The 21,037-nt window shown below is 49.7% G+C and overlaps 2 protein-coding genes across 14 annotated transcripts in view; one reads left to right on the top strand and one right to left on the bottom strand.

The window, feature by feature from the left end:
- LOC138437650 (apolipoprotein L3-like) overlaps positions 1-21,037 on the bottom strand; it is a 228,711-nt gene that overhangs the window by 109,967 nt on the left and 97,707 nt on the right. The window lies entirely within an intron of this gene.
- LOC138437646 (apolipoprotein L3-like) lies at positions 605-14,759 on the top strand. 13 transcript variants are annotated; one of them, XR_011256058.1, is made up of 7 exons: positions 607-854; positions 968-1,101; positions 1,508-1,626; positions 8,608-8,648; positions 8,832-8,940; positions 10,176-10,287; positions 12,793-14,759. XR_011256058.1 is itself a non-coding variant. In XM_069585301.1 (6 exons), the coding sequence occupies exons 4-6, from the start codon at positions 8,910-8,912 to the stop codon at positions 13,775-13,777; spliced, it is 1,128 nt and encodes a 375-aa protein (XP_069441402.1). In that variant the 5' UTR covers positions 605-854; positions 968-1,101; positions 1,508-1,626; positions 8,832-8,909; the 3' UTR covers positions 13,778-14,759. The 13 variants fall into 13 exon arrangements, 6 of the variants coding, with proteins under 6 accessions (XP_069441402.1, XP_069441399.1, XP_069441398.1 ...); XR_011256059.1 differs by having other exon boundaries at positions 615-747; XM_069585301.1 differs by lacking the exon at positions 8,608-8,648 and having other exon boundaries at positions 605-854.

The raw sequence follows: 21,037 nt of genomic DNA, 5'->3' as shown, positions 1-21,037 counted from the left end.
CAGACTTGTGCAGGTCAGTGGGCAGGGCAGCTGCCCGTTTGTCCCTTGACTCCTCTGTGTCTGGGCTCTGGGGCGTCTGTCCTGGCCTGAACCCTGAGCTCTAGAAACACGGTGTCAAATGAATGTTTGCAGGACGTGAGCTGCTGACATTCTCCCACCAAATGCAAGTCCCTGAGTTGCTGGAACAAAGCTCCCACCTCTTCCCTCCTCTCAGCTCCCTTACATGCAAAACACATCAGATACATAACAGTTGGCTTTAAGACCAAACTACCGTTGGCTATCCTCATGGAATAATCTCCTGTCCCTCCCTCCAACCTGGGGGGAGGGGACCACAATGGCCCAGGGACGTGTCCTGGGGTGAAGCCGCCCTGAGGGAAGGGCAGGGGGCCTCCGTGGGGCATGCAGGTCCACTGCAGCCACTTCTGCTTGAGGCAAACCGAGAAGTTCACCAGCAGTCCAGCTGCAGGCCTCTCAGACTGTGGGAACTTGACCTGCATTTCTTCATCTGTGAAACGGAGCCAGCACTCCTAGAGCTGATGTGAGATTCAACAGGAAAGGCGCGGACGGTGCGAGCACAGTGCCTGCCACTCGCTCAGCCCCGCCCACAGAGGCTCTTTGCTCAGGAACCAAACAGAGGTAGGGCGAGCTCTCCATTGCAGACTTTCTGAGTCGCCAGGACACTGGTTTCTGATACAAGTCTTCCATTTGGAGAGGAAAAAATCTGTTGTCAGGTGGAGATAAGCCAAGGTAGAAAAGGGCAGCGTGCTCTCAGCCCTTCCCATGAACTTCTGTATCCACCTTACTGCAGTGACCACCAAGGCTGGGCCTCCTCCTGTGGGCCACCGGGAATAAAGGTGCTAGTTCCGTCCCTGCCAGCAGGGCTCAGTCCAGAGACATCTGATCAAAAGGGGTGGGGCGAAGGGCACGGACAGAGTGGCTGAGGGATGACCTTAGGGCCCTCTTCCAGGCACCACGGGAGCAGAACAGGAAACAGTGGACGCAGAGGGCTTCTCAGAGGAGGTGGTGCCAGATTTGGGCTTTGCAGAACGCATTTCTCCCGGCTGGATGCAGCAGGTGTCCCTGGCAGAAGAACCTAGAAGTGTGAGTAAATCCTAGAAGCCACCTGGACGTGGCCGTCAGCAGCAGAGTGTGACCAACATGCACTGAGCAACTGGTCTGTTCTGGGACTCTACCTCATGCTGCCGGCACGAAGGGGAATGAGGCAGGCAGGCTGGCGGGTGTGGGGTTGGAGGGGTGAGAAGATGGAAATGAGGGGGGAGTGATTTGCCAAGGGACTCACGGTGTGTTGGTGGCAGGTCTTCCTTCATGGAGCCTGATACAGAGTGGGCCGTGTCAAGAAGGACGTGGAATGTCACGACTGGGCTTCTTTCTCTAAGTGGGTCAGCTGGAGGTGGAGATAGTCCCAGGGTAGGGCCTGGTGGGCAGGGTGTTTGTTTGACTTGAACCACTCAGAAGTGAGGGTTTTGCTTCCACTTTTGCTTCCCAGGGTGTATCTAGGCACAGAGGGTGTGTGTGGTCACTGCAGAGATGCACAGCTGGCAGCTGCATCTGCACAGCTGAGAACATCTGGATCTTGTTCACACTCAGCCAGAGGAAAAGCCCTGGGTAAGCAGAGGGGAGGGACCCTGCCCATCTCCCCATCCTCAGGATGAATATCTGAGAAAGGATGATGTCACTAGTTGGCAGAAGAAGGAAACAGAAGCTCAGAGAGGTGAGGTCCTGGCCGAGGCAGCAGGTTAAGCAGGGGCAGAGCCTGGAAGTGGAGGCAGGTGTGTCTGAGGGCTTCCTCCCAGCTGAGGGCGCCTAAACAGAGCAGAGGGAGGGTGGCACCCGTTCCGGTGGGCTCAGCTCAGGATGTGGACTCCTGAGACATGAGCAGTGACCCCAGAAGGAAGGTGGGTGTTGGGTGTGCTTAGTACTTTGAGAAATTGGAGGAAGCAGACAGGGTGGAGGAGGACAGGGGAGTCAGAGCCTCTCCTCCTATGGCCTGGCCACCTTAAAGCTGTCCCCAGGGTGCTAGGCTGGGGCTGATGGGGGAAAGAGGATTTTTTTCAGTTACAGGGAATCAAGGTGTGTTGAAAAACATTGCCTCTGAGAGCCAGGCTCAGTGCCAGGCCCTGGGGGACACTGAGGCCTGGAAATAGACAGGAAACCAAGTGGGGAGTCGAAAGGCTTTGGCTTCCTGTGTTTGCCAGGCCCTCTGCTCGGGATGTGGGTGATGGGAGGTCCTGTGTGGGGAAGGTGGCGCTGCCGGAAGAAGTGAGAAGGGCTCACTGCACAAGGTCCACATATATCCCTGTGTTGCAATGTTAAGATAAAAAGCCAAATTCTACAGACATCAGTATAACAGGAGGGGCATGAGCTTAGATCTATGTTTTTTACCAGCAGAGACAACCCTAGAAATGTTGGGTTATTAAAATCACATTCCCACCCCTCCCTCGGACCCATGTCCCAAGGCCTGGTCTTGGCCTCCTCCCTGCCCACAGAGAGCTGTGTGACCCTGGGCAAGCTACCTCGTGGGGAATTGTTTGTTCTATTCTCTTACTAAGTTTTTAAAAGCTGATTTCCATTTTTCCCTGTGGGTGCAGATGTTTTTTCTGACCTGGTTTATGGGATCCTTGACAATTTTTATTTCCAAGAGTTCAGTAAGTCAGGATTTCCATTATATCTTGTGAAATGTGTGTATTTAGAAAGGCTTTCTCAAATCAATGTCATTTTTAATGCTTCCTTCAGTCCCTTCAGTTTTTTCTCTCTGGTGTACGTTGGATCCTTTTGAATGATTGATTGATTGGGATCTTTAGTTTCTTCTCCACCTCGTTCTCTTCCTCTTTCTCCCCTTCTCCCCTCCCTCCCTTTCTAATTTAACAGGGGGAACTGGGCTTGTGCTGTGTCATCGAGAAGCTGCTGGTTTCATGTCCCCATAAGGGGTCCCGCCCCTCATATTTTGGCCAGGCTGTGCCCAGGAGGGCGGAGGGTGCCCAGAGGCCCTGGACACGAGGAGCAGCAGAGCAGAGACAGGGCCCCTGATGATGCGGGAAGGGTTCTCAGACCTGGAGAAACAGCAAAAAGGGACCGCCACCAGGAAAGTGCAGCCTCAAGAGGAGCTGGGGAGCAACTGGGGGAAGGTGGCAGAGGGAGGCTTGGAGCTGGGCCTCCAGGGACAAGTAACCCGTCACACGGTGAGGCCAGTGGGGAGGCACATGCATGGGGAGGGCAGCCTGTGCCAGGGAGGTGTCAGTCTCCTGCAGCAGGCCCTGCGGAGACAGAGAGGGTGAGGAACACGGGAGCTCGGGCAGTCGGGAGAGTCCAGGTGCTCGGCCAGGGACTTTCCTAACGCCCCTTTCCCTTCCCAGGGAGGGTGACTGCAGGCACACAGGGAGATGTTGGGGAGAATCTGTCTGCCCACGAGGAGGGGAGGGATGCATGCCTGGCCAAGCAGCTGGGCAGGGACAGGCTTCTCCAGGGTCCTCCCCTCTCCCACCAACAGCCTTTCCAGAAAGGGACCAATCAGAGGCTAACAGAGGAGGAAGCCCTGGTGAGGAATCCAGCAGAGGAAGCACCATCAGCATCCACACCCAGCTGAGGCCCCAGACAAGGGTCAGGACAAGGCCAAGAATGGGAGGGAAGGGCGGAAGGATGAGGTCGAGGGTTCAGATGCATTTACAAAGTTTTGGCATCATCCAGGACCCAGCTCTTTCTGCCCAAGCCCTCCTCTTCTCTCTGCCTTGGCTCCTGGTCCTCGTGTTTCATGATGTCATTCAGCTGCCCTGGCTCCTGGGTCATGCAGCTTCCAGGCAGAGAGGGCAGCACGGGACCAGCCAGCTCTCCTCTCCCACCTGCTTCAAGGTAGACCTGCTGGCGCGAATTCTCTGCCATCCACACAAGCAGTGCCTCCAGCCTCCACCACCAGGCACACTCCCTAGTGAACAAGTTACTCTTCCTGAGTGACAACCCCAGGCATCACAGAGAGAAGGTGACAGAAAGATTCTAGGATGGGGGCACAGGTGAGGGGATTTGGGGGAGGCTCTAAGGAAATGGGGGCTTCCCTGATAGCTCAGTTGGTAAAGAATCTGCCTGCAATGCAGGAGACCCCAGTTGGATTCCTGTGTCGGAAAGATCCGCTGGAGAAGGGAAAGGCTACCCACTGCAGTATTCTGGCCTAGAGAATTCCAGGGACTCTATAGTCCATGGGGTTGCAAAGAGTTGGACATGACTGAGAGACTTTGACTCTCTCACTAAGGAAATGGGTCCACTCTGATTAGGTGACACAGAAAATGATGGGCACTTCTGTCAGTGGGGGTCTCGGTAACTCATCTATGGAGAGGGGAGACCAGAGTGAGCATAAACGTGTGATTGGTAAAGAAGGAGCAGTCATGCTTTTCACCCCAGGGAGGGGGTACAGTGAAGGGTGATTGCTGTCTCCTTTGCTCCAGCTCTCAGGGTGACCCTGTGTGAGGCTGGAGTTCTGTGAGAGTCTTTGCATCCAACGGGAGAAGAGCATCGCCCTGTTGTGATACCAGGCCAGCCTTGGGATGTCGGGGGTATTCTTTCCTTCTCAGTCCTTTATAATGGTCACATAAATAGACAGAAGGCAATGTGCCCATAGATTTTAAGACTCCTCTTATCGTTAAATTCAATTAACAATGAAATATTTCCCACTACACTTTCTCCTCTTTCTTTCCCACTGCAGTTTCTCCTCTTTGCAGCATAGCTACCTTTTGTAAGCTTTGTGTCTCCCTTCTTAGCCTCACCTGATATAAACTCTTCTCATTGAATTATTATGAACTCATGGCCTTTCTCAGAATCAACTTGGCCCAATGAAACATGATCATAGTATTCACTTTCCATCGTCAGCAGCATTATTATATGTGAGTTACATTACAGTGGCTCAGTCGGGTCCAACCCTTTGTGATCCCATGGACTGTCAGAGGAGCCTGGCTCCTCTGTCCATGGAATTCTCTAGACTGGAATACTGGAGTGGGTAGCCATTCCTTCTCCAGGGGATCTTCCCAGGGCTCGAATCCAGGTCTCTCACATTGTAAGCAGATTCTTTACCATCTCAACCACCAGGGAAGCTCATTTTATGTGGGTGCCCCTTCTAAATGCTGCTCTGAACGTTTCCAAGAGAATCTGTGCCTTTGGGGGTGTATAGATGCCAACCTGTGGATATAGAGGCCGGCCTGTGGAACTGACCTCCCCTTCGAGGAGTCTGGCTTCCTCTGAGTGGACAGAAGCCCATGGGGGCACAGGTTTGTGGGCAAGGTGCTGCTGGATGATGGACCTGTTTAAGGCCACACTTCACTGTGATTGTCCTGCTTTACATGTATTATCATCCCTCCTTTCCCTAGAGAACCTGGCTTCATCATCACAAACACGTCTCCTACACTGACAGTTGTCACATCAGGTCTCAGGCTTGTTTCTTTTTGTCTCTTAATCCAATTGCTTCCTCAAGTTTTATGTGGTGGCACCAGAAATCAACCCATTCTACTAACTACTGTGAAGTGACTTCTGCTTTTATAAAATTAAAAAAATCCAAAAGACTAAAAGCATAAGTTTAAAATAAATCAGTTTATACAGAGGGTTCTGCACACCCCTTTGTAGTAAAAAGCACTTTCAGTTATTTGCTTTAGCAATATCCTTCGATAATTTCCTTACTTAGGGTCATTGAGAGAACTAAAAATAAGTGAATGCTTGAGAAGCACTTAGAATGCTGCCTGATGGAAAGTGGGAAGTCGTCAACCACAATAGCTAGTAAATATTAAGTATCATATTTTTCTTTTCCTAATTTAAAAAGTCTGATACTATTAACTTACGTCTTACCAGGGAAGGTAATGATTTCAGTTATTTTTATACTTTTTCTTATATCCATCCCTATCTTCTCCTAATGTCATTATATCACTAATCTTACATCTTCTATTAGAAGACTTTGTGGATATATGCACTTTATTTGTGCCATTATTTCTTAGGCCCTCAGGTTCAGCTGGTGTTTCTTGGTCCCCCACTTTGTAAAATGAGAGTAATTCTCTTTCTCCCTTCAGTGCTTCAGCTCCCACATTCTAGAAGTGTGATTTAATATTCCCATTGATTGACAGCAAAGAAATTTAGTTCTCATATTTAAATGCTTTGTTCTAAAAGTTAAAAGTCAAAGAAGAGAATTTACATTTTTGTGATGTTTTAAACATTTTCTCTTGAGTAACTTGTATTAATACTCCGTATTTGCACACACATTTTGGCATAGCTTTAGTTTTTCCTGATGTTTGGAATTGCCTTTGTTTTCACGCCTTGCACTGTCTATCTTCAAATTTCCTCCATTTCTTTGCCCCTGTGCCTCATATGATACCGAGTCCTCTGTCCCCACAGACTCTGGACATTTTACCCCATTCTGAACTGGTTTCTCTCTGGTTTCTCTGGTTTCTCTCTCTGTGTGCCCAGCTTAGAGTCCCTTCTCTCTGGGTTGATGTTCCTGATTCCTGGATCACATTCAGGAATCTTTCTTTCTCTTGGTTATCCTTTGCATCACCGCGCACACACACACACACACACACTCACACACACACACACTTTTCTTTGCCTCTGCACCTCACTCTCAAGTAACTTGCTAAGGAACAATTGTGAATAGCAACATTTCTATTCTCGATTTAGCTCCATTTCTTCTGTCATTAAAAAAAATTTTTTCTGGAAACTTTTTTTGACCTTCTTTTCCAATCTTTCTTTAGACTTATTTTGTAAACACTTATTAATTCCCAAGATTTTTTTTGTCTGTTTCATTTTTTCCCACTTCTCAGTGAATCTCATTTTATGAATAAAAATCCCTTTTAATTGACTTGACGACCTGGGTTCAAGTTTTAAAAATTATTTTCTTCTTCAAAATTGTCCATCCATCCCTTCTGGTGTCATCTTTCATCTGTTTATCTTAGTCAACCTTTTCCACATTGCCATCATTTCCACGTATCTAATCCTGGATGACCCATTCATATTTTAGAGGGAATAAGTTGACTGGTAAGCTTCCCTGTAGTGTGCTTGCCCGAGGACCCCTCAATTCCAGAATACAGAAGTATTTTTTCTGGAGTCTCTGAACTAAGATTTTCCTCCGTCTGGTGTGGATTTGGGTGAATATGTGATGGGATGTGGGTTGCTGGGACTATCCCCTGCTTTCTCCTCTGTGTCACCCTCATTTTGCTCTAAGCAAGCACTCCTCCTGCCTGTACACCTCCTTTCCATTTCTTCCCTCCTCTCCTCTTTATTCAGCAGTCACTTCTTCATCCAGTCAGTCTTCAAGCTATTGCTGAAGACTCTGGGCTCCTGTTGCCCACATTCCTGGCTTTATATTAGCAGCAGATTACCAAGAGGCGAGGTATGGGCTCTTGAGCCCAGTAAGTGGGTTGAAACCTAGTCTGTCATGGACAAGATTTCTGACCTTGGACAAGGCACATAACATCTATGAAAAAAGGAGGAGAGTTGGGGTGCATATCTCAAGGGTTACTGGAATAATCCAAATTATGTTCGGTAAAGTCTTAGATCAACTATCATACAGAACAAAGACCACAAGCACAGAGACTCCCCCATCAGTAGCCATTATTATAACTGCAAGCATGTTTCCTATCACTTCCGTCAGGTCTCAGGAGGAGGAGTTGATAAACGCACTTTTGTCTTCTTACAACACTGCTGAATGTAATCAATGTTTGCTTTCTTTCATCATCTACCAAGGCAATGTAATCCCAAAGAGAATTAAAAAATTCTCTCTCAGTAAAGATCTGTTTTAAAGTAGAGACTTCTGAGAATTGGCAAGATTAAAAGAATTGACACCCTCATATATGAACATAACTAAGAAATTGGTGCAATTTTTTGGCACAAGAGAGCGACTCTAGGTATGAAAACATTTAAAATGTTTAGATCCCTGACCACATCATTCTACTTCCAGAAACAGCTTAAGGAAATGGTCTCAAGTACAGGCTAAGTTTCATACAAGAAGAGTGTTCTTTACACTACCATTTACACAAACAATTTGAAACAACCCCAAAGTGCAACAGTTAGGGGAGGACAGCAGAGAGGACTGGGCGCCACCCAGGTCCCCAGCTGCCCAGGGCAGGGCTGCAGGGAGGGGGCTCGTGGGAGAAAGGCTCCTGCAGAAGCAAGGAGGGTGTGGGCTGTGGGAGCTGCAGCACCAGAAACTTTATCAAGGCAGAGACTCAGGCACAGGGAGCAAGACATGATTTTGGAATAAAAAGAGTCATTTACCAATTAACATATATCCCCAGGTAAGTATTTTTGTATATTGTTGAGAGTACAGCATAGTTATCTGCTATTTGAATCAGAAAGACTTGGGTTCAAATCCAGACACTGGCACCAGCATGAAGTCTTGGGCTGACCCATCTTTACCTGAGTTTCAGGAGCCTGCACGTCACAGACACTGAATCAACATGAGTTATTACCAGTTAGTGACGCAGGTGTCCAGCCTCACACACTTTCCAGAGCATTCCTTTCCATGTTCCTTTCTATGAGTTCTCCTGTCTCTGGTTTTATTGCTCCTATAACTTCGCAGATGGCTGTCTCCTGTCTGATTGCCTTCTCCCTGTGCCCCAACAGGAGAGCAGGACTCTGACTCAGCTTGGAAGGAGCTGCAGGAGGTGAGTGACTTTTCTTAACTAACAGCCAGCAGAGCCCAGGGGACAGAGAAACGCAAAGGGTTAAGTCCCTGGTGGCACTGGTGGCCGTCCCAGGGGAACCCACCAGAGGCCTCCCACCTCGCTGCTCCCTGCAGCCGCTGTTCGCTCGTGATCTAGCCCACAGCCTGTTTTCTCTTCCCCAAGGGTGAAGCCACACCTCCTTCCAGCCTGACTTGGACAGGAGGGCTGAAGAGACATCTCTGAGACCCTGCTGCTGCCATCATGAGCTCCACAGACCTCGTTTACTGCTCAGGTACTCAGCTATCTCTTGTCTGGCTGGTTTCCACTTGTGATCCAGAATTGAGGGTGGTGCCTCCAGGCTGAGACAACCCACAAAGGAATCAAAAACCAAGAAGGGGGTGGCTAAGCATTCTGGAGCCCTCCAGAGAGGCCAGGGGAGCCCCCCACATTCGGGGTTCTATCGGGACAGCCTCAACCCCCAACCCTCTCCTCAGGGCACCACAGCATGGTGTCTACTTCTTCCTCCACCGCCGTCCAGCAAGGGTCTCCGAAGTGAGGCCAAGACATGGTGAGGGGGACCGCTGATGGGGATCCCCAAGGTCAGGCAGGAGAGGGAGAGGAGGTCCCCTAACATCCCTGGAGCTTCTCCTGCCCTCTCCCTTGCTCCAAGCCTCCTGTTCCCAGACCCTGGGGTGTCACCACAGAGCCTGTTTGCTCCAGTTCTCGCCCTGCCACCCTCCTACCTCAGCCACTCTGCAAGGGTTAGGGGACCCTGAACTGAACTCAGGTCAGGACTGTGCCACCTCAGTCCTCAGGGAGAGATGGTCAGAGCTTCAACATATGAACTGGGGCAGAGGGGGCACATATGTCCCCACCCATAATACCAGGGACATTTGGTCAGGAAGATGGACCTTAAACACTTTTTCAGTTCAGTTCGATTCAGGCGCTCAGTCGTGTCAAACTCTTTGCAACCCATGGCCTGCAGCATGCCAAGCCTCCCTCTCCATCACCAACTCCCAGAGTTTACTCAAACTCATGTCCATTGAGTTAGTGATGCTATCCAACCATCTCATCCTGTTTTCCCCTTCTCCTCCCGCCTTCAATCTTTCCCAGCATTAGGGTCTTTTCGAATGAGTCAGTTCTTCACATCAGATGGCCAAAGTACTGGAGTTTCAGCCTCAGCATCAGACCTTCCAATGAATATTCAGGACTGATTTCCTTTAGGATGGACTTGTAGGATCTCCTTGCAGTCCAGGAGACTCTAAAGAGTCTTCTCCAGCCCCACAGTTCAAAAGCATCAATTCTTCGGTGCTCAGCTTTCTTTATAATCTTACTCTCACATCCATACATGACTACTGGAAAAACCGTAGCTTTGACTAGGCAGACCTTTGTTGGCAAAGTAATGTCTCTGCTTTTTAATATGCTGTCTAGGTTGGTCATAACTTTTCTTCCAAGGAGCAAACTACTCAACGCCATTTCCATTTCACCACAATTTCTTCTATTTTATTTTTTTCTTTTTCCATCTAGAGAGTGAAACTGTTTTTAAAGTTGTTGTTGAGCATTCCCAGGTCACACAACAGAAACTGAAGGTCGTACTCCAATATACGAAGAAATTTGTAGCTACTGCCAGTTTACCCAGGTAACATGCATGGCTGCACCAGGAATGCCACTCAGATCCCTCTGCCCCAGGCCAGGTTCCTCCTGGCAGGCACACCTCCTCCAGGCAGCATCCTATAATTGGAGTCAAGGATGTTCCTTCTCAAGATCCCAAAAGCAGTGTTTCCTTCATGTCATTTGCTGCCAGTGAACGGCCTCGGGTTGAGAAGAGATGAAACCTGCTACAGGGTCAGGTTATGTGACCTTGGACATGTTACTGAACTACTCTCTGCCTTAGTTTCTTCATCTGTTCAGTTTTTTATGAGGACACTGAGATCATGCATGCAAAGCGCTTTGCATGATGGCTAACACAGAGTAGGTGCTCAATTAATATTAACTTTGAAATAACTTCTTGGGAAGAGATAGGGGGCAAAGATCTTTTTCCTAGAGAGGAGGACATATAGGGTTCACTTTTGAACAAGTCAGCAAATCCTGCTAACATCCTTTTGTGTTGCTGGGGATTCTAACTAGAGCCCTTTCCTTCCCCATCTTAGGAACTGTAACAACCCTGCAAGATCCAAGTGGTCCATATGGCAGAGAGGCTGGAGAGGAACTGGGTGGAGCTGGTGGGGTCCTGGCTGTAGCCCTGCCTGGCTCTGGGGCTCTGGGCTTATGTTTTGGGGCCCCAGGTCTCTTCTGTGTCCAATGGGAATAGCAGTTCAATCTGATGGACTATGGTGATGGCCTCAGAGTGAACTGCAGGTCAGAGGTGGGGAAGCAAATGTAATCATCTTGTCCAAAGGCCCAGGGAGGCCTGCACCAGGGTCAGACCCAGGGTCAGGGTAGAGCAGAAGGTCCAGGTTGGAGGACGAGCAGGCAGGCTTGGGCAGCAGGGCCAGGACTAGAGTGCAGAGAGTGGGCCCCGAGGACACAAAGCTGAAGAGGCTGTGATGCTAACAGAGGTTCCGGGAGTGGGAGTGGGGATATTTCTTTCTTCCCTGATGGGATCCGCTCACGCTGGGCTGGAGGGCCCTGGGTGATCATGTCCTCCACACCCTGCCTGGGACCTGGGTTCTCCCTCCATCTGGGACCCTCTTCTAGTCTCCGTGGAGCCGCCCTGACAGTGGGAAGGCCGTGTGGCTCAGCGAGCCCTCCAGGGTCACAGTGAGTGGCTGTGATTGCGTGTCATCTGAGGGATTCTGAGGACCTCACGCATCCCCACCCAAGAGGAGAACACTTCCTCCACCCGCTGTGCAAGTGCCGGTCTCTTCAGGATTAACAATTCAGATGGGTGACTCCTCAAGTCTCTTGAGTCTTGGAGAGGGTGTATGAAGTTGCACATGGCCTTGGGGAGCAGGCATGTTTACCAGCTAACATGTAACATCCGAGAGGTCAGGGATGCTGGGAGATGGGTCAGGAGTCAGTGAGGTGAGCCAGAGGGTCCAAGGGAACCAGGGCTCACAGCACATCTCCTGTTTCCCTGTCAGCTGGGGAAGTGGATGGGCCCAGTGAGTTTTCAATGGAAAGATCAAGGGCACAAGCCTTGGAAGAGAGGAGATGCCAGGCAAACTGATCTTTAAGGTGCCTTCTCCCTCTGACTTTTGGTGTTTTTTTTTTTTTTTTCCTAAGTATGCAGAGTTAGCCAACCTGCAAAATCTGAGGACACAGTCTCCAGGACTGTCCTTATATTTAACACCAGTAGCAAGTTTGGGGGTTCCCATAATCACCGTCAGGTTTGAGAATTCCCTAGAAGGATTCTCAGAGCTCACTGAAGATGTTGTCATCCCGGTTATGGTTTATTATGGGAAAGGATGCAGTTTCAGCCACGGGGATAGTCTAGGCGGGTTTCATACACAAAGCTTCCGTGTCCCCAGGATGCTTTCCAGCCTTGGATTCAGTGTGTGGCAGGACACGCAGAGCACTGCCTGCCAGGGAATCTCACCCACTTAAAAACAAATTATCCTAACTTGTGGTCTCCAGCTCCTCCCGGCGGTCATACTAATGCCCTAAAGTCCAGCTCCTCCAGAGGTCAGAACTGATACCATGTGACCCAGAGGCCCCATCGCGAATGTCACCTTTTCTGTTTGTCCAGTGACCAAAGGCCAGAGCAATTAAGGACACTCCTATCAGCCAGAACATTCTAGGGGCTTAGAGACCACTTCCCAGAATCAAGGGCTAAGAGCAGATTGACTTCTCACTACACACTGAGGTCCACGAATGAAGGGTTTTCTGTTTCAATCAAACTTCTCTTTGTTTCTCTGTGGAGTGCCCACCCTACCAACTCTTGGCAAGTGATGGTTTTGACCTGCCCCGAGTGTCTTTACCAAATGCCTACCTTAATTGTATCCTATTATGATTTTTGCATATTTTTTCCACCATTGAATAAGTATATGGAGCATTTACAATGTCCAAATATGTGCTTAATATAAAAAGAAACACTTATAAACCTTTAAAAAACAATGTCTGTAATTTATGCAGAATAGATCTTGTCCAGCCTATTTTTACAGACAAACAAATTGTCTTAATTCCTTGACCTTCATTATTACAGGGAGGAGGCAAAGGCACTACATGAATATCTGAACAGCCTGAAATGGGAAAACATGAGTGGGAAGGACCCATGCACACTCCAACAAGACCAGCTGGACAGAAAGACATTTTTGGAGGAGTTTCCTGAGATGAAACAGGACCTGGAGGAAGACACAGAAAAGATCTGCGCTTTTGCAGACAAAGTTGACAAGGTGCACAAGGACTGCACGATCTCCAAGGTGGTGGCCCACTCCACTGGCGCTGTGTCTGGCATCCTCAGCATCGTTGGCCTGGCTCTGGCACCTCTGACAATGGGGGCCACTCTGCCTCTCTTGGCCACTGGGTTAGGGCTGGGCATAGCGTCTACTGTGACCAGTGTGTCCACCAGCGTCATGGAACACGTAAACACATCATCAGCAGAAACCAAAACCATTCAACTGCTGTCCCGTGACAGAAAGAAATGGAAGGTAATCGAAGATATACTCCTTAACAGGAAACTTCAAATTATTTCTGCAACGAGGTCATTCATCAGTGTCCTACAAACCATTGAGAAGAATTTCCAATTAATCAGGGTGATAGAAGGCAGCCCTGCCTTAGCAGCCAAAGTCAAGTTCTTCATAACCAATGGGAAAACCTTCATTCATGGCAGCGTTCAGGTGCCAAAAACTTTTGGCAGCATGGCTTCAACAATGGCAAAAGGAGTCCGTATCACTGGCATAGTCATGTCATGTATCGGCCTTGTGATAGATGTGGGCTTCCTGGTGAAAGAGTCAATACATTTACATGATGGAGCGAAGGCAGAGTCAGCTGAAAAGCTGAGGCAGCGGGCCCAGGAGTTGGAAAGCATATTGGAGTTACTCACTGAGATCCCTGAGAATCCGGCAGGAGGGCTTGATTCTCTCAACCCCAGAGGATTGCAGGGACCAGGGACATTTGCTGAGTGTCTCAGAGGCAGATTGTTAGAGGGGAAAAGGAGGGGAGAAAGCATTGATGGTGCTGGGTGTTAGGAATTTGGCATTTCTGGAGCTGAGCACAGCAAGGGAGAGATGGATACAGGTGGCAGATGAGGGCAAAGAAAGAGCCTGGAGCCCGGACTAAGGGAGGAGGGGGGCTAAAGAGTGAGGGCAGGGGAGAAACCACTTATGTTGGACTAAAGCACACACTGGGGGTAGAATAAAAGGAAAGGCAGGTGGAACTAGCTGTGGAAGCCCAGGAATACGAAAGGGTTGAAAATGAGGGAAAGTCAGAGTGAGGACTGTTGGGATCCAGGAGAAGTAGCTGGGGCTCCTCTGTCGCCCTCCTCAGGGTGTGATGTCCCAGCGAGAAGAGTCTCCCCCTGGTGGTGTTCTCCAGCCCTGTGTCTCCAGCATCAGCTCACCTTCGATCCCAGCAGGTTTTTATTAATTAGGCAGGGACTTCTTTGTTTGTTTGTTTGTTTTTATCGAAGTGTAGTTGACTTACAGTATTGTGTGGGTTTCTGGTGTACAGCCAAATGTATTGATCACACATGTAGTTTTTTTTTCCTTGATGCCTATCGTGATTTATTTATTTTGATTATTATTTTCTTGGATGTTCAATAGTATAAATAGGCTACATCTTGATATCTATTATTCTGAAATAATTATTCTTGATATGTTATGATATATGTATCATTTTGTTTGTTTGTTTTTCTTTTCTTTTTTTTTTTTACTTTATTTTACTTTACAACACTGTATTGGTTTTGCCATACACTGACATGAATCCACCACGGGGGTACATGCGTTCCCAAACCACACATGTAGTTTTGTGTGCTAACAGTAAAGCCTTATTGTTTGTCTATTTTATGTATGGTGGTGCGCATCTGTTAATCACATATCCCTATTTACCCTTACTCCCCTTTCCTCTTTTGTACCATAAGTTTGTTTTCTTTGTCTGTGAGGCTGTTTCTGATTTGTAAATAATTTCAGTTGTACTACTTTTTAGATTCCACCTATAAATGAGATCATACAATATTTGTCTTTCTCTGACTGACTTACTTCATTTACAATAATCTCTATGTCAATCCAAGCAGCTAAAAACAGCATTGTTTTATGCTTTAATGGCTGGGTACTATTCCAGTTATTTCGCATCTCTTTCTTTCTATTGATGGACACTTAGGTTGCTTCCATGCTATTATAAAGAGTGCTGCTATGAACATTGGCATGCAGGTTACTTTTTGATTAGAGCTTCTGTCTTTTCCAGAAGTGCTGACTCATACAATAACCCTATATTTAGTTTTTTAAGGAAACTCCATGCTTTTCCACGGGCTTCCCATGTGACTCAGTGGTAAAGAATCCACCTGCCAATACAAGAGACGTGTGTTCAATTCCTGGGTTGGCAAGATCCCTGGAGAAGGAAATGACAATCCACTCCAATATTTTTGCCTGGAAATAGTCCATGGAGAAAGGAGTCTGGCAGGCTACAGTCCATAAGGTCAGTAAGAGCCTGACACGACTGACGACGAACACCGGATCTCCTCACCTTGTGTTCTCTAGACTTTATTTCAATACATAGCACGGATTCACTGAGGCTTCCTTGTGCTGACTGATGGGCTCAGCTGGGCTCCGGATGCCTGAGCTCCTTCCCCGTGAGCCTGTCGCCCAGGATCTCAGGGAGCATGTCCTCCATGGCTCCTCCTGCCTGCCAGCCAGTCATTTCCCTCAGACCCTAGAGCCCCAGGCCCCATGGGACGCCCAGGGGAGCCCATGTCGTCTGATTTGGGCTGAGCACGGGGATGCTCCTCCTCCAGCCCCGGGGACCAGGATGGACACGGGGCACCTGAGGGTGAGTGAGAGCAGAGGGCTTGTGTGCAGGTGTGAGAGAGGGTCAGCCGTAAACAGAAGGGGAGAGAGAGACAGCACACGCCTTACCCAGGCTGCCTTCAGGTTTCACCAGGACTCCTGGAGGAGCTTCTAGAACCGTCTTCTTGTGTTTACCTTGGGGCACTGCCCCGCCTCACCTGTCTATTGCCCACACGGGGCTGGAATGACTCTTAAGAATATTGATCTTACCCCTACCTGCTTCCCCTCCTCCACGGCTGCCGATGACTCTGAGCACAGACACTCAAAGCCTCCCTGCAGCCTAACCTGCTGGAGCCTGTGGTCCCCCAAGAGCAGAGCTGGATGCCAGGCTCACTCCATCATCAGGGGCAGGACTGAGGGCTAGGGAAAGTGGGCAGAAAGGAGGGAAAGTCCATCCAAGGCCATGTTCTGACCTGGTCACCCATCTGGGATTGCACCTGCCACGACCTTCTGAGGAGCCTTCATAGGATGCCTCAGGCTCCTCCTCTCCAGGGAGGAAAGGGGAGCATCTGGGTGTGGCTCTCACCCCCATGAGCCTGCTCCACAGGGCACTGACTCTCTGTGTTTCCACATGTGGAGCATGCGAGCACCTAACAGTCTCCCACACTGGAGCCCAGGGCAGGAAGCCAGAGACCCAGGACCTGAAAATGATCCCAGGACATCTCCTAAGTCCCTCCCCATGTGCTGCAGAGCCTTCTCCACACTTTTGTCCAAACCTCCCTCAGGAGACTTTCCTCAGTGCCTCTGACTCCCTCTCAGCCCGTGTTTCCCTGAGGCTTCAATCGGCCCTTCCATTCCTTCCTGGAGACGTCAGCAGTCATGGCCAGCATCTGTCTGATCCCCAAACCATGAGTTTCATTCCTTCTTTAATTTTTTGTAAGTTCCTGGGGAATTCAAGACCTGCAGAGACTTCTCCTGGGCAGGGTTCCAGGCACTGGATACAGAACCATTCAGCGTCCCCCTAAACCCTTAGAGCTGCACCCCGTTCAGCTCAATGTGCAGATGATGCGATTCCTCAGTGACCCCTGTGTCGGGTGAGATCCCTGTGGTTCTGAGCAGCAAAAACTGAGTTTGGCTAAGTGAGCACAGAGAGCGTGCAACTGGAGGGATGCAGGCCAGGTCAGAGAATGGGAAGAAGCCCCCACACCTGCACAGTTCAGGAAGGACAGAAAGTAGGGCAGGTCACCCCGCAGGAGCTCACCGTCTGTCCCCAGAGGCCCCTTCCAGCAGGGAGCTTAGGTCCAAGCACCTGGAATCCCAGTGTCAGGTTCCCAGAAGACAGAGGTGCCTGGGTCTGAGGACTATATTCTTGGACCAATAGGGCAGGCTGAAGGATGAGGAAGATGAATGGTTAACAGGGACCCTAACCCTGGGGGGAGAGGCTCAGGAAGACAGACTCCAGATTGAGTGCTTCCTGGATGCACATGTGCCCTCTTCTCAGACCGATGGAAATGACTCTCCTCACCCTATTCTGGGTCCAACATCCCACACACAACAGTAAGTGCACCGCTCACTTCCCCAGCTGGACACAAACACGAATCACCTCCCCTGCTGTGTGTTGCAGGGATGTCGGGGGTGAAGGGCCCCAGCGCGATGCCAGTGCTTCTCCTGCTCCGTGGGCTCCTGTCCGAGTACTCTGCGTGTATATTATATATGTGCAGCAACAGGGAGGTGCAGTAGGCTCCAGGACCTCCAGGAGCGCTGCTCCCCGATACCAATCTTCACTGGGATCCCACTTCCTGCTCCTCTTTCCTTCGGGGAAATTCTCCCCTGTGGAGCCTGGGCTGGGCCATCGCTGTGTCAGCACTGTCACCTGGGTCCTAATCAAGGCCTCACTGCTCCTCTGAGAGCACGTGCTTGTCACCCCAACAGAGAACAGGAGGAAGCTGGGCCCAGGGTCCAGGAATGTGGCCACAGCCCCAACCTGGGAAGGGCCATCCTGGGTGGGGCGTCTGGGTGCCTTGAGCCTCTTCCCTGGATCCATGTTGAGCTGATTGGTCAGGAGGATGCAGGGTGTCCTGCTTCAGGAGGAAGTGAAGCAAGCACGTGGTGTTTCTGTAACACAGCTCATCCTGGGCCCAGGGCGGTGGACCCACCTCCTTGGAGCCCAGGCCACGGAGCTGTCTGTCGCCACTTGCTGTGCTTCCCAATGTGGGGAGAGATGCGCACAGGTCTGTGCCGCCACCCAGGACATGAGTCCCTTCTGGCAGGGCCTGTTTTGGAGGCTTCTAGTTCCTCGCTTGGCCCTGAGTTTGGTGGTTTTAGCTGCTGCTCCTAGTTCTCACAAATGCCCTGAAGTTCACAGAGCTGCCCTCATACCAGCCGGCACACAGCCTCCAGCTGGCTTGTTCCCGGGGCTCAGACCTAAGAGAACAGGGGAGTCTTGAGTCTGCAGAGGTCCATACTTAGAATCCACCAGTTATCTCAGGACGTTGTGCTGCTGACACAGGATATCTAACAACTGGTGACACTCAGATGCCTGTGGAGCTGGTCTGGACCCAGCCTCTGCGACAAGGACAGTTGGTGAGGAGCACCTTGTACCGTCCCAGTGAGGCTCTCAAGCCACCTGTGATGTTGCCCGTCACCCTGCACATGGCCCCACACTGCCCAGCCACCCCTACTTAGCTCGTGTGCTTCTGAAGGACGTTGAAGCCAGTCTTGACTTTTTTTTTTTTTTTAGTTTTTTATTTTTTAAATTTTAAAATCTTTAATTCTTACATGCATTCCCAAACATGATCCCGCCTCCCACCTCCCTCCCCATAACATCTTTCTAGGTCATCCCCATGCACCAGCTCCAAGCATGCTGCATCCTGCGTCAGACATAGACTGGCGATTCAATTCACATGATAGTATACATGTTAGAATGGCATTCTCCCAAATCATCCCACCCTCTCCCTCTCCCTCTGAGTCCAAAAGTCCGTTATACACATCTGTGTCTCTTTCCCTGTCTTGCATACAGGGTCGTCATTGCCATCTTCCTAAATTCCATATATATGTGTTAGTATACTGTATTGGTGTTTTTCTTTCTGGCTTACTTCACTCTGTATAATCGGCTCCAGTTTCATCCATCTCATCAGAACTGATTCAAATGAATTCTTTTTAACGGCTGAGTAATATTCCATTGTGTATATGTACCACAGCTTTCTTATCCATTCATCTGCTGATGGACATCTAGGTTGTTTCCATGTCCTGGCTATTATAAACAGTGCTGCGATGAACATTGGGGTACATGTGTCTCTTTCAATTCTGGTTTCCTCGGTGTGTATGCCCAGAAGTGGGATTGCTGGGTCATAAGGTAGTTCTATTTGCAATTTTTTAAGGAATCTCCACACTGTTCTCCATAGTGGCTGTACTAGTTTGCATTCCCACCAACAGTGTAGGAGGGTTCCCTTTTCTCCACACCCTCTCCAGCATTTATTGCTTGCAGATTTTTGGATCGCAGCCATTCTGACTGGTGTGAAGTGGTACCTCATTGTGGTTTTGATTTGCATTTCTCTAATAATGAGTGATGTTGAGCATCTTTTCATGTGTTTGTTAGCCATCCGTATGTCTTCTTTGGAGAAATGTCTATTTAGTTCTTTGGCCCATTTTTTGATTGGGTCGTTTATTTTTCTGGAGTTGAGCTGCAGAAGTTGCTTGTATATTTTTGAGATTAGTTGTTTGTCAGTTGCTTCATTTGCTATTATTTTCTCCCATTCAGAAGGCTGTCTTTTCACCTTGCTTATATTTTCCTTTGTTGTGCAGAAGCTTTTAATTTTAATTAGATCCCATTTGTTTATTTTTGCTTTTATTTCCAGCATTCTGGGAGGTGGATCATAGAGGATCCTGCTGTGATTTATGTCTGAGAGTGTTTTGCCTATGTTCTCCTCTAGGAGTTTTATAGTTTCTGATCTTACATTTAGATCTTTAATCCATTTTGAGTTTATTTTTGTGTGCGGTGTTAGAAAGTGATCTAGTTTCATTCTTTTACAAGTGGTTGACCAGTTTTCCCAGCACCACTTGTTAAAGAGATTGTCTTTACTCCATTGTATATTCTTGCCTCCTTTGTCAAAGATAAGGTGTCCATATGTGTGTGGATTTATCTCTGGGCTTTCTATTTTGTTCCATCAGTCTTGACTTTACAGTACCTTTTTCAAAAGAAACCTTTGGGACTTCGCTGGTGGTCCAGTGGTAAAGAAGCTGCCTGCCAATGCAGGGGACACGGGTTTGATCCCTGGTCCGGGAAGATCCAACATGCTGCGGAGCAACTAAGCCCATGCACCGCAACTACTGAGCCCGCTCCCTAGAGCCCGTGCTCTGCAGAAACAAAAGCCACTGCAATTAGAAGCCCATGTACTCGACGAAGAGGAGCGCACTCGCTGCAGCTAGAGAAAGCAGCCCCTGCCCGCACAGCAGTGAAGACCAGGGCAGTCAGATAAACACACAGGGATGCTGTTTCCCGAGTTACCTAAGGGAATGCCTCCTGAGCCCCACTATCTACTGCCACCCTTGTAAGAAATGCACGTGGGCACAGACCCAGCAGGTAAGGTCCCTACAGGGCCGAGGTTCTGTATTTCTCTTCGGCTTTTACCCATTACCTGTCCCATGCGAACCCCGAGCTGTCCCCGCCTGCATCTCCTAGTCCCCCTCTCCCTGCACCAGGAGGAGGCTGCCCACAGAGCAGCAGGGCCAACCCAGGCTCCAGGCCCCTTCCCTGGCCTTGCCTTGCTCCAGGGCTCTGTGGTGGCTGGGGTGCCCCGGGGTTAGCAGCTGGCTCTCCTCCTCTGGATCGAAGCTCTGGAGCTCAAGAGCAACCTGTACCGCGTGGGCCAGAGCAAGGTCTTCTTCCAGGCTGGCGTGCTGGCCCACCTGGAGGAGGAGCGGGACCTGAACATCGCAGACGTCATCATTGGCTTCCAGGCCTGCTGCTGGGGCTGCCTGGCCAGGAGGTGAGTCCCGGGACACACACCCCACCCAGCCTGATCCTCGCTCGGGGTCACTAGCTATCCTGTGGTGGAGGCCACTGAGGAAGTGGGGCCTGGGCACCCTCAGGTTGGCAATTTCCCCCCAGAGAGCCCCACATGATTTCCCTGCCCCTGAATTTCTGCCTGAGGTTTAAAGTAAGCAGGCGGGAGGGATGACTGTGCTTGGATTTTCCCTCCAGGAAAGCTCCTGCCTCCCGCTGTTCTTCCCTGTGTCCCTTCTATAGGGGTGACACCCAGAGCCGGCTGTCCCCAGAGGACCCCAAGCTCTGGAAAGGAGGCATCCTCGAGTCCCTGCAGCTCCAGTAAGGTCAGGAGCAGACTTGCGCAGGTCAGCGGGCAGGGCAGCAGCCTGTTTGCCCCTTGAATCCTCTGTATCTGGGCCCTGGGGTGTCTGCTCTGGCCTGAGCTCCGAGCACTGGGGACAGAATGTCAAATGGATGTTTGCAGCATGTGAGCTGCTGACACTCTCCCACCAAACACAAGC

This window comes from Ovis canadensis, chromosome 3 (genome assembly GCF_042477335.2).
Source record: "Ovis canadensis isolate MfBH-ARS-UI-01 breed Bighorn chromosome 3, ARS-UI_OviCan_v2, whole genome shotgun sequence".
Classification (NCBI taxonomy): domain Eukaryota; kingdom Metazoa; phylum Chordata; class Mammalia; order Artiodactyla; family Bovidae; genus Ovis; species Ovis canadensis.
This window is presented reverse-complemented; position numbering and strand designations above follow the sequence as displayed.